At 51.1% G+C, this 14,465-nt stretch overlaps 5 protein-coding genes across 5 annotated transcripts; 2 read left to right on the top strand and 3 right to left on the bottom strand.

The window, feature by feature from the left end:
- Positions 1-239: 239 nt before the first annotated feature.
- On the bottom strand, positions 240-1,771 carry BDV14DRAFT_190429 (putative peroxisomal 3-ketoacyl-coA thiolase (Kat1); the record flags this gene model as incomplete). The annotated part of the gene is made up of 6 exons (XM_073771331.1): positions 240-278; positions 330-441; positions 490-554; positions 607-1,455; positions 1,517-1,612; positions 1,667-1,771. The coding sequence occupies 6 exons, from the start codon at positions 1,769-1,771 to the stop codon at positions 240-242; spliced, it is 1,266 nt and encodes a 421-aa protein (XP_073627077.1).
- Positions 1,772-2,684: 913 nt separating this feature from the next.
- On the top strand, positions 2,685-5,112 carry BDV14DRAFT_79008 (putative bifunctional fatty acid transporter/acyl-CoA synthetase (FAT1)). Its single transcript, XM_073777536.1, has 5 exons — positions 2,685-3,116; positions 3,167-3,322; positions 3,376-3,635; positions 3,707-4,740; positions 4,793-5,112. Exons 1-5 carry the CDS (start codon positions 2,831-2,833, stop codon positions 4,962-4,964), a joined length of 1,908 nt encoding a protein of 635 aa, XP_073627076.1. The 5' UTR covers positions 2,685-2,830; the 3' UTR covers positions 4,965-5,112.
- On the top strand, positions 5,088-7,329 carry BDV14DRAFT_79039 (MFS transporter). The gene is made up of 6 exons (XM_073777538.1): positions 5,088-5,208; positions 5,259-5,414; positions 5,463-5,497; positions 5,631-6,386; positions 6,439-6,563; positions 6,616-7,329. The coding sequence occupies exons 2-6, from the start codon at positions 5,260-5,262 to the stop codon at positions 7,147-7,149; spliced, it is 1,605 nt and encodes a 534-aa protein (XP_073627075.1). The 5' UTR covers positions 5,088-5,208; position 5,259; the 3' UTR covers positions 7,150-7,329.
- On the bottom strand, positions 7,329-8,951 carry BDV14DRAFT_79016 (KRR1 small subunit processome component). The gene is made up of 2 exons (XM_073777537.1): positions 8,328-8,951; positions 7,329-8,264 (listed from the first exon to the last, which is right to left on the bottom strand). The coding sequence occupies exons 1-2, from the start codon at positions 8,718-8,720 to the stop codon at positions 7,509-7,511; spliced, it is 1,149 nt and encodes a 382-aa protein (XP_073627074.1). The 5' UTR covers positions 8,721-8,951; the 3' UTR covers positions 7,329-7,508.
- A 1,558-nt stretch (positions 8,952-10,509) lies between these two features.
- BDV14DRAFT_190425 (class I SAM-dependent methyltransferase) lies at positions 10,510-12,259 on the bottom strand (the record flags this gene model as incomplete). Its single annotated transcript, XM_073771330.1, has 8 exons — positions 10,510-10,543; positions 10,597-10,774; positions 10,825-11,063; positions 11,146-11,267; positions 11,446-11,511; positions 11,571-11,732; positions 11,786-11,884; positions 12,080-12,259. 8 exons carry the CDS (start codon positions 12,257-12,259, stop codon positions 10,510-10,512), a joined length of 1,080 nt encoding a protein of 359 aa, XP_073627073.1.
- Between the last annotated feature and the right edge of the window lie 2,206 nt (positions 12,260-14,465).

Here is a 14,465-nt window from a genome sequence, read left to right as displayed (position 1 = left end):
CGATATCTGATTGAAGATATATCGCTCTAGTAACCCTGTCTCCAGTTGTTTATCATCACCGCTGGGGTACTGGGTATCTCTCCCTCAAGCTACGATCTCTCTTGAAATGGAGCGCCCCACTCATTATCAGTCCCCAATTATCTCCGCACGATGTCTTATCGAATATCAAGTGGCAGTATACAAGGTCACTGCCATTTAGGTATAGTATATACAAACTGGAGGATTTCCAAATGGTCCTCCTAGTGCTCAGAGACGAAAATACCTGCCATACCCATGCCCTGCAGTCAAAAGGTCAGCAATGTGTTATATGGGGAGGACGAAAAACTCACAGTTCCAACACACATAGAGGTGACAGCCACTCTCTTGTCTTGTCGTCGCAGCTCCGAGAGAGCAGTGACAACCTGGCGCGCACCAGTTGCTCCGAGAGGGTGACCAAAGGCACTAAACATGTCAGCAACCTATATCACGGAAACAGGGTTGAAGTCTTACATAGCTCCACCGCGAGGATTAACCTTCGCCTCGTCTAGACCGAGTTTCTGGACACAGTATACACCCTGACATGCTGTTAGCCTCCTCGCCCAAACCTCGGTGCTTGAAAACACATACCATGGAAGCGAATGCCTCGTTGATCTCGAAAACGTCAATCTCGTTGTTGGTCAAGCCGAACTTGGAAAGGATCTTTGGAATGGCAATTGAGGGCCCAATACCCATGATCCTGGGTTCCAAGCCGACCACTGTTGCACCAGCAAACTTTCCGATAATCGGCTGACCGAGCTCCTGTGCACGGGACCGCTTCATGAGCACAAGTGCTGCTGCTCCGTCGGTGATCTGACTGGCATTTCCGCCAGTGGTGTTGCTCGGCTTCCACTGAGGGAACGCAGAGCGGATCTTTCCCAACGACTCGGCAGTGGTTCCATAACGGATACCGTCATCCCGATTGACAACAATAGACTTGACCTCGCCGGTCTGGGGATCTTTGATTTGTGTTTCAACAGGGACGATTTCGTCTTCAAACCAACCAGCCTTCTGGGCAGCCTCGGCCTTTTGGTAACTCTTGGCAGCGAATTGGTCGTGCTTTTCACGCGAGATGCTGAATTGGCCGGCGACGTTCTCCGATGTTTGCCCCATTGGTTGTGTGTTTTGCGAGGCAACCGGGTGTGTTAGGATCGAGTTGGACAGGTCTGGCGCACCACCATCGGCATTAGTGCTCATGCTCTCTGCACCAACTGCAACTCCGACGTCGATGGATCCAGCGATGATCTGGTTAGCAATGTTCTGGATCGCCAGCAATCCAGAAGAGCAGAAGCGGTTGGTGACGGACGCGGCGGTGCTTGCGGGGAACCCAGCTGCAAGCACGGCGGAGCGGGCAACGTATGCTTGACCGGGGCAGAGACAGTTTCCGACGCAGACATCCTCGACAAGATTCGGATCCAACTTGGACTTTTCGCGAACGCTCTACTTTACGCATTAGCGCCCTAAAAAGGACGGGGGAGCATTGAATCGGTTAGCGACGTACCGTCAACAGAGAGATTAGCAAGTCGTCCAGACGTGTGTCTTTGAGACCACCCTTCCTCGCTTTTGTAAGTGGTGTTCGAATAGCCAGCGTGATGACCTGACCCAAAATATCAGCGACAGCATTTATATTCAGCCAAATGGTTCAGCGTACCACATCGTCGGGGTTTTTGGCCAGCAGCTTCTCTCTAGAAGCTGCAGCACTCGAGCCCGTGAGCTGATTCGCGATAGAAGAAAGTCGTTGCTGTGCAGAGGACATATTGATAGTTGTGTAGGGTATAAAGGGAGGAAAAAGAAACTCGGGCGGAGAGCAAGTTACTCCACGGTATGATATAGGCCTGGAGCTCGAACAACCGCGGCTCTGGGGAAGAACGAAGATCAGACTTCAACCGAGAGAAGACCGGAGTGGGCCGCAAGGGACAGCCGAAAGGCTGACCTGAATATCAACGTGCTTTATGGAGCTTCACAGTCCCTGCTGGCTAAGATGTTGCGGAATAATCAACCAGCAAACAGTCTTGTCCTTGGAGTCAGGCGTTATCTGACGATAGTAATTTGTATGCACCGAGAGGAACATCAACGCAGGGAGTCTACAGTCTACACCGATGCAGGACTTCGGGAGGGGACAACGGGCCCAGAGCCGAACGAAACGGTAACAAGTGGTAAAATACGGTAACTCTGGCGGCCTCGGCTGGTCAGAATGTGGAACTCGGAACCGGTGACAGGTCAATCTTCGCTGTCTGGGGAAGCGATCTGCCAGCTTACTTACAGTCGGTCACTTTGACTATGCACGCACTCTTCAAGGGATGGATGATAACAACCACAGAAGCAAAAAAAATGCGTGTCATCGTGCATTCCAGTGTCGCAATCTCTCGAGCAAAACTGGGAACAGAACCAAGAGATATATTATGGGCTCTCTGTGGGGTAAGTCCGGAGAAGTCCCCCGCGCCCAAGACTTAGTCCGTACTCCGGAATACATACTAACGCTTGGTCCATTTTCCTTCACTATCTTGGAGGGATCATACTAATTCCGTTTCATCATTACTTCTTCGGATCTGACATGACCCTTCATTGCCGCCTAGTCGTTAAGCCGACACGAGAAGCTGTTCCCCAGTGCCTCCTCGGCGAATGGCTACCTGCCCGACCTCCAGTTCCCGTCCCCAGATTCCGTTGCTGGGCTAGATTTCGTCAGAGCAAATCGCTTCTGAGCGTTTCATGCTAGCTCGATCTTCTGGAGTCAAAATAAAAGACTTAGCTTAGCCGTTCAGCTGATGCTTTGCTGATTCTGTTGATTTCTTGTCAGCAATTGCTACGCGCGACCATGGAGTTTCTCTCTGAGATCAGTGTGCCAGCTGTGGCAGCTGCATCGGCCCTCACATTTGCGGCCGGTGCCTACCTCAATGCAAAATATTCCCTTTCGACAGATTTATCTACAGTTTTGGGCGACCGATCTTCTGGGAAACGCCTGGCTCAGCGCATGCAACAATTGGGCGACACAATTACAGTCTATGGGATGCTTCAGAGACTGGTTGAAGTGGACGGGAATGGCTCGGCTGAAGCTATATGGTTCGAAGGGAAATCATGGACATATGCTGAATTGAAAGATCGTACGTTTTTCTGTCGAGTCGAGACGCCATTACTGATTAGAGCGTATAAGTCGCGGACCGACTGGCTGCTTTACTACAAGAAAAAGGCGTTCAGAAAGGAGACTTTGTCGCCGTGTTTACTACCAACTCGCCGGAGATGGTTGCTATCATCTATGCTCTTTCGAAACTAGGAGCTATTGCTTCCCTTATCAACGTCAACCTACGAGGTATGGCTGTTTTCTTTCCGCCATCGTATCGAGTCTGACCAGTTTAATTGCAGATGACACTTTCACCCACTGTCTCAATGTCTCTGGCTCAAAGCTTATTGTTTCCTCTCCTGATCTGGCACAATTTGTAAGTTCAGACCTGCCACATTTGTCGTTCAATATATCCTCGTTCAATGGAATCTCTACGCCGTCGGATCTTATCACGCCCACAGAGTTACAACGTTACTCTCCGTCAGCGGTAAACGCTGCAAGTGGAACGCCTAGTGATCTCACAGTGCTTATCTACACGTCCGGGACAACGGGAAAGCCAAAGGTACGCCGCAACCTCGGAAGCACCACCACCGTGGTAGTTGCTCATGTTGAGAGCAAACTAACAACATACAGGCCTGCGCCATCCGCAACATGATGTCCTTGGTCACATCGAATCCTCTTGCCTTGGACGTCAAGAGTCCTACAAGATACTACCCCTTACGAACCTACTGTTCCCTTCCGCTATTCCATGGCACAGCATATTTCACCGGACTGTGTTACTCCATCGGCAATGCAGGGACCCTTTGTATTCGCCGCAAGTTTTCTGCATCCAATTTCTGGAAGGACGTGCACGACTCGAAAGCCACTCGAATCTTATACATTGGAGAACTATGTCGATACCTCATGGCTACGCCCCCCTCTCCTTACGACCAAAACCACACTTGCATTGTTGCTGCCGGCAATGGTCTGCGAGGAGACATTTGGGAACGCTTCCGAGAAAGATTCAATGTCCCCGAGATCCGTGAGTTTTACCGCTCCACCGAAGGCATAGCCAAATACGACAACTTTGGCTTTGGGTCCTGGGGTGCTGGGAAGGTCGGGTTCTCCGGCCCTCTCAAACGGCGCTTCGACGACGATACACTCATAGTGAAATATGATACCAAGACCGAGATGCCCTACCGGGACCCGAAGACCGGGTTCTGCATCAAAGCAAAGATTGGTGAGGAAGGCGAGGCAATTGGTCGCGTCAGGAACCGTGGTTTGCTCACCGAGTATCTTAAGAACGAAGAAGCTACCGAGAAGAAGCTGCTCCGGGACGTGTTTGAAAAAGGCGACATCTTCCAGCGCACGGGTGATTTGCTACTTCAGGACTCGGACGGCTGGGTGAGGTTCCAGGACAGAGTAGGAGATACGTTCCGCTGGAAGGGCGAGAACGTCAGTGCGGGAGAGATCAGAGATCACATTTCGGCTATCCCTGGGGTCTATGACGTGGTCGTGTATGGTGTCAAGCTCAACGCGTATGATGGGCAGGCGGGTGCTGCGGGTATCACTCTCGAGGAGCCTTCTGAAGCTGCGGCGGCGCAGTTCATGGCCAACCTCTATCCGGAGCTGAAAAAGAAGGGCGTTCCGTCATACGCCATTCCGCGGCTTGTTCGAGTGACAGAGGGGTGAGTACACATTTTTCAACCATAGGAGCCTGTTTTTAACCGCTCCTTACAGGGTCGCGACTGGCGTTACATTCAAGCAAGCCAAAGGCGAACTGTCGAAGAAGGGCTGGAACCCCCAAGGCGACTGGGGTGGTGATAAGCTGTACTGGTTGAACGGTACTGGATATGAGAAGCTTAGCGAGTCGAGTTGGTCTACGATAGAGAGCGGGACTGCCAAGCTGTAATGTCCATGTATTTAGTCTCCATGGGCATGAATGTATAGAATCTCTAGATCCGGCAGTTCCTGCCCCGCAATGCCGACCACGATCAGCAGCACTCCACAGTCCACACCCTCCAATCCCCCGCCGTCTAAAACTCGCACTTTAGCCGGCCATGGCTATCTCGGCCTAGACTGATCGCTTCCAATTTCTGGGAGGAGTCAACCCGCGTGGCGAGATTTGAAATCTCTGCCTTTTTGCGCCGTCTAATGTTTGGCGATAACATCCTCATTTCACTCCATCTTTACTGAGTACAGTCAGCATGGCTACCACTACATCTCAGGAGGACGGGAAGCCGCAATCGCCGACCGTGCAGGCCGTGGTGGACACCGAAGCGCAAGGCGAACAACCCATTGCCCCCGATCAGTTCGACGACAATTACCGAACGACGAGGCTGGAAATATGGGCATACTATGCGTGCGTGTGATATAGTTCCCGGCACACTCCCTGCTGAACAGTTCCCAGTTACTACATTGGAAACAACGGGCTGTCGCTATTTAGTAAGTTGCACCTTGCACAGTACAACCTTGAAAACCTCCGCTTGGCGAAAGCTTAGCAAGAGCCGAGATCCGACTATTCGTGCAAAACACAAATTAGATACAACGAATTCATACTGACGCAAGACATCTCTAGACTTCGCACCTACCGCGTTTCAGAATCTACTCGCGCAAGCTGCGGGCGATAGCGGGCTGTTACTCTTCGCTGGGAAATTGCGCTCCGTCGAGAGTATCGTCCTCCTCTGCAATGGAATCTCCTTCGCCATCCAGGTCGTTGTCTTTCTCGTTATTGGCAGTTTCGCGGACTTTGGGACATGGCGGCCGAAAATCCTGATTGGGTTGTCGATTATCGCATATGGGATTGGGTTCGGCTGGTTGGGAGTTCATACTGCGGATAAATGGCATGTCGGTGTTGGGTTGTACATGGTCGGACTGATCGCCTATCAGACGACATTGACCTTCTGGACTGCTGCTTTCCCTGGACTCGCGCGCAATACTGTCGAGATGAAGGCCAAGGCCGATGAGTACCAGGCTGGGAGTATCACAAGGGAGGAGTATGACTTTGCCGATACGATGAAGCGGAGTCAGCTTGCCAATATCGCCTTTTATGTCCAGTCCGTTGCAGAGATCTTTATCCTGGCTATCATTGTTGGTATCATGTTCGGTCTACATGTCGACGACAGCGAGGCGAACAATAATTGGGGTTTGAGCGTGCTCATCGCCTTTGCCAGTGGCGTCTGGCTTCTCGTTTCGCTGCCATGGTTCTTCCTCGAGAAGAGACGGCCAGGACAGGATACAAATGGGCGGAGTATTGTGGTTGCTGGACTCAAGCAGCTTTGGATCGCACTGCGCCAGGTCTGGAAGCTGAAACAGAGTTTACTATACCTTGTTGGTAGGTTTGTTCCTGGCTGAACCCATGGTTCGAGTATACTAACGCGAGTCAGGATACTTTCTCCTCGGCGACTCTCTCAACACAACTGTCACGGTCATCGCAACTCTGCAAAACACTATCGTGGCTTACAACACCCTCCAGCTTACATACCTCTTAATCGTTGGTATCGCAGCCCAGGTAGCTCAAACTCCACCCATTGCGTATGCCACCATGAAGCTAACAACCCCAGGCCATCGGCATATACGCCTTTTGGACCTTCCAAAAGCGCTACTCCCTCTCCCCAAAAACAATGTTCAACGTCGTCGCCCTCGCCATAATCCTCCTCGACGGCTGGGGCATGATCGGAATCTGGACAAACCGATTCGGCTTCCACAACACCTGGGAAGTCTGGGCCTACCAAGCCTTCTACGGCCTCCTCGTCTGCCCCTGGTACAGCTACTCGCAAATCATGATTTCCGAAGTCACACCGCGCGGCCACGAGTTCCTCTTCTTCAGCCTGTTTAGTATTATTGGCAAGACGAGCAGTTTTATTGGCCCGCTTGTTAGCAGTGCGATTATTGATCGGGATGCGCATCATAATTCGTCAACGCCGTTTTATTTCTTGTTTGCGTTGAGTGTTGTTAGTGCCGGGGTGTTGGGGGTTTGGTTGGATTTGGGTGCTAGTCGGAGGGAGCAGGAGGTGTTTTTGAGGGGGAAGAGGGATGGGTTTACTTCGAGTGAGGGGAGTGAGAGTGAGATTGAGAGGGAGGGGAGCACTAACTAGAGGTTCAGGGTGTGATGGTTTTCGTACAGTGTCTACCTACCTAATTATATATACTTTGCAGCTTTGCTACCGCTAGAAGAGGCAACCTAGATGGATAGACCAGGACTAAGCAAGGCGCCAATATATATCTTGGAGTTCGACACTGGTCAAAAAATCAAACGTCGATTCTGAGAAGGTCACTTTTATTTCAAGATGGTATTGAACGATCAAAAAAGAAAAAGAGTAAGAAAGAAGAAACGCCAGCCCATGCCATGTCTCAGCGCCTTTTATCGAAAAAGTACACGCATATAACCAGACGAATAGAAGAACAGAGTCAACTCGCACCTCGCAATCATGTCCATGGCCGAATCGAAGCAGATCTATTCCTCGTCTGAACCCTTGGACTTGCTCTTCTTCTTTTTTTTCTTCTCCTTCTTCTCGGCCTTCTCGGCGTCTACATCTCCCTCGCCGTCTGCTTCGGCCTCCCTCTTTCGCTTCTTCTTTTTCTCCTTCTTTTCCTTCTTTGCGCGCTCTGCATCTTCCAAGTCCTCTGGTGCGACGAATGCCTTTTCTCTTTCCTTCATCTTCTCCTCGCGCTTCACCCGTTGTCTCTCCATGACTTCCTCCTTCTGCGCGCGGTCCTTCGCCTCCTTCGAGAGGAAGTATTCTCCCGACTCGATCTGCAAATCGACCTTGCTCTTCTCCGGCGCAGGAGGGAAAGGGGTATACACCTTTTTCGTCTTGTCTGTAACCTTGAACGGCATGCGGCGCTTAGACAGAGTCCGTTTCTTAAAGTTGGGGAGGAACCGGTCCCATGATTCCTCTGCGAGCGTGGGGTCCTTCATGAGCTCGCGCTTGATCATGAGTTCCTTGATGTGGTAGATGGGGTGGATGTTGGCCATGCAGTCGTCGACGATGCGCCGAACTTCCTTGAGGCCCTTGTAGGGGCCCATTGCGGCGACGGTGTTTCCCTGCACGAGGATGTAGGTTCCTGTTAGGAGTTCGAGAGCTTTGAGCGTTGAGCCTTGCGGGCCGAGGATGCGTTGGCGGCGCTTGACGAAGCGTTCTTTGTTGCGGACTTGACTGCGGATTTTGATTACGTCGCAGGCGACGCCGTCTTCGAGGATTTTGAGGGCCTAGTTTGAAAAAAAGGTGTTAGTTGGGTGTTTGAAGGTGATTGAGGTACTGGGGTGGCGCACCTGTTGAATGGGAACACTTCGCGACAATAACTTGATCAGATCGCGGGCTTTGAGAATCGCTGCTGGGTCGAAAGTTTTCCGAGTCGTCTTCACCGTCATGCTACCCTCGACCAAATCCAATGTACAGGCGATGCCGTGCTTTTCGAGAGCTCTTGTAACAACCGGCCATGCTTCTTTTAGGTAGACTTCGCGGTATTTGGGGAATAACGTAGCGAACGAGGATTCTTCGGCAAAGTTACCGGCGAGGTTGTCTTCGGCCTTGAAAGCTTCGATCTGCGGAGAAAGGTGAATGTTAGGAGGAATAGACGAAGGCGGACTGCTGCGACGGCGTACCTTCCATTTGTCAATGTCGTCCGTGTCCCACGGCTTCTCCTTGTTATTTGTGGAGGGCATTTTGAGTGTTTCCCTGGTGGTGGAAGTTGACAGGAAGATAACGAACGATGCGAAATTCTTTTGATGCCGAGAACATTTTTGGGTCGGCCGGCCACTTACCCAGATAGGTAACTCTGATGCCTTGGTACTGAGGCAACAACAAGGCACAAACCATTTACTTAACTCCGCGATCCGGCTTTACGCGTGAGATCTTCCTAAGAAATCCAAGCGCTCAATCATGGCGCCAGAAATACTCCGTACAACGTTTTAATTTCATGCATGTGCACGGGCCTCTATATATTCTATAGTTGGTCTCGACTGGCTGTTCTAGACTGTCAAATTACGCCGATGAGATCGGTGAGACAGCTTGGAGCTCGAAATGATGCGGCCCCTGGAATGGGCACCAACCCCTACTAGTAGTTAATAGTTGGGACAAATAAAGCTCACCCCTGGAATCCTCCACGGTCATTTAAGCTCGCTATCATGCTATACCCCCCATTGCTGCGAGATATATATACTTCGCATTAGCCATGGTCAGACGAGCCCTGTATACCCCAATTTGCGGCAGATTGGGCTGCAAAAGATTGGGTATCTCTGGTTCCCTGTAACGGGGAGCTTCGTGAAACAACGGCTCAACCCAGGTGAAGACCTTCCGTCATGATCAGCAAGTGTTTATTGCGGGTTATGCGATTTGCAAACCGGCGGGCCTCAATTGTTCATCGACTCGAACGCAGCGATAAACGAGGCTCCTCCATTGGCCAAAGACGAAGCGGGTGTGACTACAACAGTACTTTGTAGTCCTTGGGCGTCAAAGCAATTTCGGTTGATGTATAGGCTGTAGAGATCGAATTGAACTTTCTTGCTTGTGTATATCACTGAGTCAGACCATCTGGGGTCGGCGCCATTGGTCAAGGAGACAATGCCCGCAATCATCTAGGGCGACGTTAGACAAGGCCCAAGCTAGGCACAAAAGGATTGGACGAACGCACCCAGGATAAACTTCGGTTGGAGAGTTCAAGTCCTTTGTCTGTTGTGCTGGAGCGAGTTGGAAGCAGTAAAGTTCAACCACACCCGCGACGTACCTAGACGCTCTCGACTCTTTCCTCTTTCTTCCTCCTTCATCTGCCACCCATCATGCTCATCTTTTGCCCCTTGCCCCTTCCACTTTTATCATCTTGTCCAGCTCATCTAGCACTAGAGCATTGTCTGGGCTTTGCGCGTCGAGCTATGAGCTATCCTACCATCGCTTTCCTCTCTTTCTCCGCCATGGGGCTCCATAACCGCCGCCGATCACACTGGCCTCTTCCCCATTCAACAGACAAAAGACAACTTCCCAAGGTCTGGATTGTCCAAACAGCAAACATGCTTAAATGAGTTCAAGTTGTATTAGAGACACCTCTTTCCCATTCCGCCAGAGAAAACAGCACGCCTTACCCATCGTGCTGTGTTCAGACGCAGACGAACTTGGGACTACTCGTCACCAACATAAGGACTCGAATCTGGTAGCCAAAGGTTCATCAGAGGTCTCTTCTGGTATCAAAGTTACAAATGTATGTTCTGTTGTCGACTGCCCTTCTCGGGTTGATGATAGCATCGCAATGATGGGTATAATAGTGTTCATTCAACTGACCACTTTTTGGCTGAGCTTTCAGGCAACTAACTTCGCTGTCCCATCGATCTGAGTCTTGACGAAATATTGGACATTACTCGAATTCCCAAAACATGAGAAAGACGGAACGCAGACGAGGCCCTAGTTCCATCCTCTTGCGTAGGTACGCCTACCAGCAGCCGGTCATCGCTCCCCGGCCGGTCAGCGCCGAGGCTTCCGTCCAATACAAACATACCTAGGTCGTTAGAATACTGCAGCATACTTTGCGGCCACCCATTTGTCACTTACATTGGAAAGTAAGCTTTCAGACTCCGATCACCGACCTCTCGCTGCGCTCTAGATATCAATTCTCGGTACTGTGATTGCGGCATACGAAGCAATCGAGTCATTGGGTACAGGGACAACGACGAGAGCAATCTGGCGATGTTTTCCCCGTTGACATCCCCAATGGCTCGACTTGTTGGGTCTGGGGGGTCTCGTCAGTGTCACGCCCTGACACAAACGTGGGTAACCTACTTTCGGGCCATGCAGAGAGAGGGAGTGGGATCATCTTTGCGTCAACTTCCGTAAACCCTGCTGCCGTCAAGAGCGTCCTCAAGCGAGTTCCCACCCTTAGATCTTTGTCCTCTTCCATGGACCTCATCAGCAGTGAGCTCCATTGTCTCAAAGCATGCCTTTCGTTGATGGCCCCATTGTCTGATTGGACGTTGAAGTATATTTCGACCATTTGCACCCATCCTCCAGGCTTCAAGACTCTAATCCACCCTACCGTTAGTATCATGCTGTCAAGTGCGTGTTCGGTGGTACGGCTCGGCCGTCTAGAAGAAAAGACTAAACCTTTTGATGTCTCGGACATAGGTTGGCCACCGGGAGCGATTGATACCTGCCGCGAGGAGCCGAGAGTGGACAAGGTCAAAGTAGTTCGATGGGAAGGTAAAAGGGCGGTTCAGATCGTCGACCTGGTGAGAATGGCATTAGCGTTTGTTGGCCAATTTTGCGTCGGAAGAAACCGAATCGGACATGTACGGCTTAACGGGCTCAACCAATACAAGATGTCGGCCTGGCATGCCTACTATGCCGCGGAACACTTGAGCGCAGGGGTTTCGCGGGCCGTACGGACGGAAGGAGACAGCTTACCTGCAGCCAGAGATTCTCCGGTGTGTCGTCAGGGTTCATGAAAGGGTAAATATCGACTCCAATTACCTTGAGACGGTCAGCTAATCCGATTCAATTACAGCGCAGTTTTGGCGAGATCATAAAACCTCGCAGTCTGGGTTTTGATCTGCAACGTCAATAGCCCACGACCCGGTTCCATAGCCACAATCAAGCACTCTCCGCATGCGAGAAATTGGAGGGAACACAAGCCGATGATCGAAGACTCTGCTGAAGATTCGGTGCTGGAGATCTAAGCGTTCCGCTTCGTCCTATTGATAAGCAGGCATAAGTTCCAGTCCCTTTGGCGACAAATATTCCTTACATCATCGACAGGCTCAAAGGAGATTCCATTGTCGATCGAGTACCTTTGATACTCTCGACCTTGAATGGATATAGTGCGGAGGTATTCGTCGTCCAAATCCTCTGTCTGCGAAGTTGGGCTCCTTTGCAAATGAGAAGTCAGATTCTCATCAATGTCCTAACAAGGTTGAGGAGATTGGTACGTCATGATTGTCTGCAAAGCTTTAACCTATTTGCAGATTTTGTGTGGTCTAACAGGTTATTCCAGAAAGGAGGGATGGTGACTCCATGACAAGGTGGGATGTTGGAATTATACCTTGTGGCGGGTGACGCGCGAACTTAGTGTGGTTCGAGTCTTTGTTGAAGCGATCGATGTGGCAGAGCAATCAATCGGCATGAAAGAGCCGCTGGGCACGGACAAATGGCCAGTGTGCTTTTCGCCCTCAAGATGGCCGGGTCGAGGGCTACTACACCGGAGTCGGCTTTTCTTACCCATGTGTACGAAACGTACAGACGATCGGAACACTCTCGCCTGGATATTCTGGCGCGTCACGCTGGCGATGGCCCACAAGAGAGCTGAATCGAGATGTGTGGTTGTCGTCGTCTCAGCGAGGCAGAGGAAGAATGCGACGAATAGTGCTCTGCTCACGTCCCTGCCTGCAACCAAAGAACGGCGGCCGCGCCTATTGCTCAGCTGAAATACATGTTTACCTGTCCGGGTATAAGATGATTACATGCAGGCAGTATTGAAGGGAGCCCAGGGACGGAGGGGTTGATGGTGCGCCCCAGAGTGGCACAGTCAACGAATCGCGACGATACAGCGCGTGCCTCGCCCAAAAGCCCGCCAATGCCTGGCGCAGGTCCGATAATGAGCCCTGAAAGGCCAGGAAACTCGACACAGCTTCCACAGTCTGACTCGCCCCAGATTCCGCCCAACCGTTCGCGTTCAATACTGCATCAGCCAACCTTTACCAAGCCATGGGGGCTGGAAACTTGCGGTCTCGTTGCAGCGCCCCCCAGCTATTGGAGTGTCGAACATGGGCACATTAGTCAACAAGCATGAGCCTAGGCCGTCACATCACGAGGCACAGTAAGATTCAGCGGTGGAGAGCCCTGATCTTTACAGTAACGATAAGTCTGGAAATATATGCACGTCAAGGGAACTAAACGCCGAAAAAGGAGATTCAATGGAGAACCCGAGAGCGGTTATGTCACCGACAGGGTGAGAGAGCAACTGGTATATCCAGGAGCAGCAATGATTCGCAAGAAAATCCACGCTGGCTGATTGGAGTAAATGGTGCTGGATCTTTTAGTTTCGGTTAAGCAGGTCACAATTGAAGCCTCTTAGGGCTTGAACAGACCCTTGATTCTATATTGTGGCTTGATTTCGATGCAATTCATGTCCGATGCGCTGCTAAAATGTGCACATGTCGTGCATTTATCCAGACTAGACGATTCGTTGTTTCAACTTCCATGAATGGGTCGTCCAAGTTCGAGATGGTCCAGCGAAACCTTTTTGCGAACCAGCTCTATGCACAAGTCAGTGAGCACAACAAGAACGTATGTAATCAGCGGCTATTGAGAGAAAGTCTGCTAACGAAATTGGAACTGCAAGATTTCTTGATTTCGTGTTTCTTTTCATCCTCGTCCAGATCTCACGCCGGTTTTTTCACCGCTTCTTTAGGGCATCATCTGCCCTTCGGGGCCATGGAGCGAAAGGCACTAACCATCAGTCGGACGGGTAGCAGACCGAACCGAGCACATACGGCGTACCAGGGCGTAACAACCTAGCAGGAAGGCCGAAGGCGAATCAGTATGCGTTCTCCTGGATGCGAACCAATGACATCAGTGGTCAATTCTGCAGCTCCTCATTCACCGTGAGCAAGTCCAGCGATGGGGCACCCATTCCGCAACGGCTGTGGAGACCCGAAACGGGCCAATTTCGAGCAGACGATTGTCAGAGTCTAGCACTCTAGTGTCTCTGGGCCATACGGACGCACGCTGGAAGAGACGAGTCTAGTTCAAGCTGCAGGTACGACGTCGAACCTTTCATTCGGTTACGGCTAGGAAAAGGCAACCGATGGCCGAGACACGGTGGCATCAGACAATTGTTGGATGATGCAGAGCACGGCAGGCTGGCTCTCCGATTCGAATTGATGCATGAAAGCGGAACACACTATCCTCGAAGCGACAAAGTGCGATAAGTATTAAGTAACGGAGGGGCATCCTTCTCGAACACATAATCTATGTAAGTCATCAGGGCGTTCATGCATGTCAGGCGAACTCTACTGGCCCGAATTAACCCAGAATATACCCAAGTTGTCGGGATGCTGTACTGAGCCAGTTAGCATTGATTGACATTGGACGAGGGTTTCTTGGAAGGGATTAGGAGAACCCAGAGCCACGGTTCACCCTCGGGAAGCTCTGCGCTTTTTGGGGGTGCGGTTGGACCCGTTCCACTTAGTGTGCTCCCCACTAGACTACACCGGAGATTTGATGCTGATGCTGTGCCACTGGGCGCTGAGTCTGCCTGTCGTAATTAGAACAAGATTATCTTGCCTATCATCCTTTTAGCCGTGAGACCGCCTTCGTTGGTTCTACAGAGTACCCTTTTACCATATGACACAGGGAAAGTTGTATAGATACAAAATGTATAGTGGTATTCTATTCTTGAACCGGTGACACCAAGGGTATTCCCATCA

The sequence above is a fragment of the Aspergillus stella-maris genome, assembly GCF_047715825.1.
Source record: "Aspergillus stella-maris strain CBS 113639 unplaced genomic scaffold BDV14scaffold_35, whole genome shotgun sequence".
In the NCBI taxonomy this organism is placed as follows: Eukaryota; Fungi; Ascomycota; class Eurotiomycetes; order Eurotiales; family Aspergillaceae; genus Aspergillus; species Aspergillus stella-maris.
This window is presented reverse-complemented; position numbering and strand designations above follow the sequence as displayed.

Bases quoted from the DNA above. Each gene is read 5' to 3' on its own strand.
- BDV14DRAFT_79008 (XM_073777536.1), top strand. From the start codon at position 2,831: ATGGAGTTTCTCTCTGAGATCAGTGTGCCAGCTGTGGCAGCTGCATCG. The intron at 3,117-3,166 runs GTACGTTTTTCT...AGAGCGTATAAG, and splicing joins ATATGCTGAATTGAAAGATC to TCGCGGACCGACTGGCTGCT. The intron at 4,741-4,792 runs GTGAGTACACAT...CGCTCCTTACAG, and splicing joins CTTGTTCGAGTGACAGAGGG to GGTCGCGACTGGCGTTACAT.
- BDV14DRAFT_79039 (XM_073777538.1), top strand. From the start codon at position 5,260: ATGGCTACCACTACATCTCAGGAGGACGGGAAGCCGCAATCGCCGACC. The intron at 6,387-6,438 runs GTAGGTTTGTTC...AACGCGAGTCAG, and splicing joins GAGTTTACTATACCTTGTTG to GATACTTTCTCCTCGGCGAC. The intron at 6,564-6,615 runs GTAGCTCAAACT...TAACAACCCCAG, and splicing joins TCGTTGGTATCGCAGCCCAG to GCCATCGGCATATACGCCTT.
- BDV14DRAFT_79016 (XM_073777537.1), bottom strand. From the start codon at position 8,720: ATGCCCTCCACAAATAACAAGGAGAAGCCGTGGGACACGGACGACATT. The intron at 8,265-8,327 runs GTGCGCCACCCC...TTTTCAAACTAG, and splicing joins GAAGTGTTCCCATTCAACAG to GCCCTCAAAATCCTCGAAGA.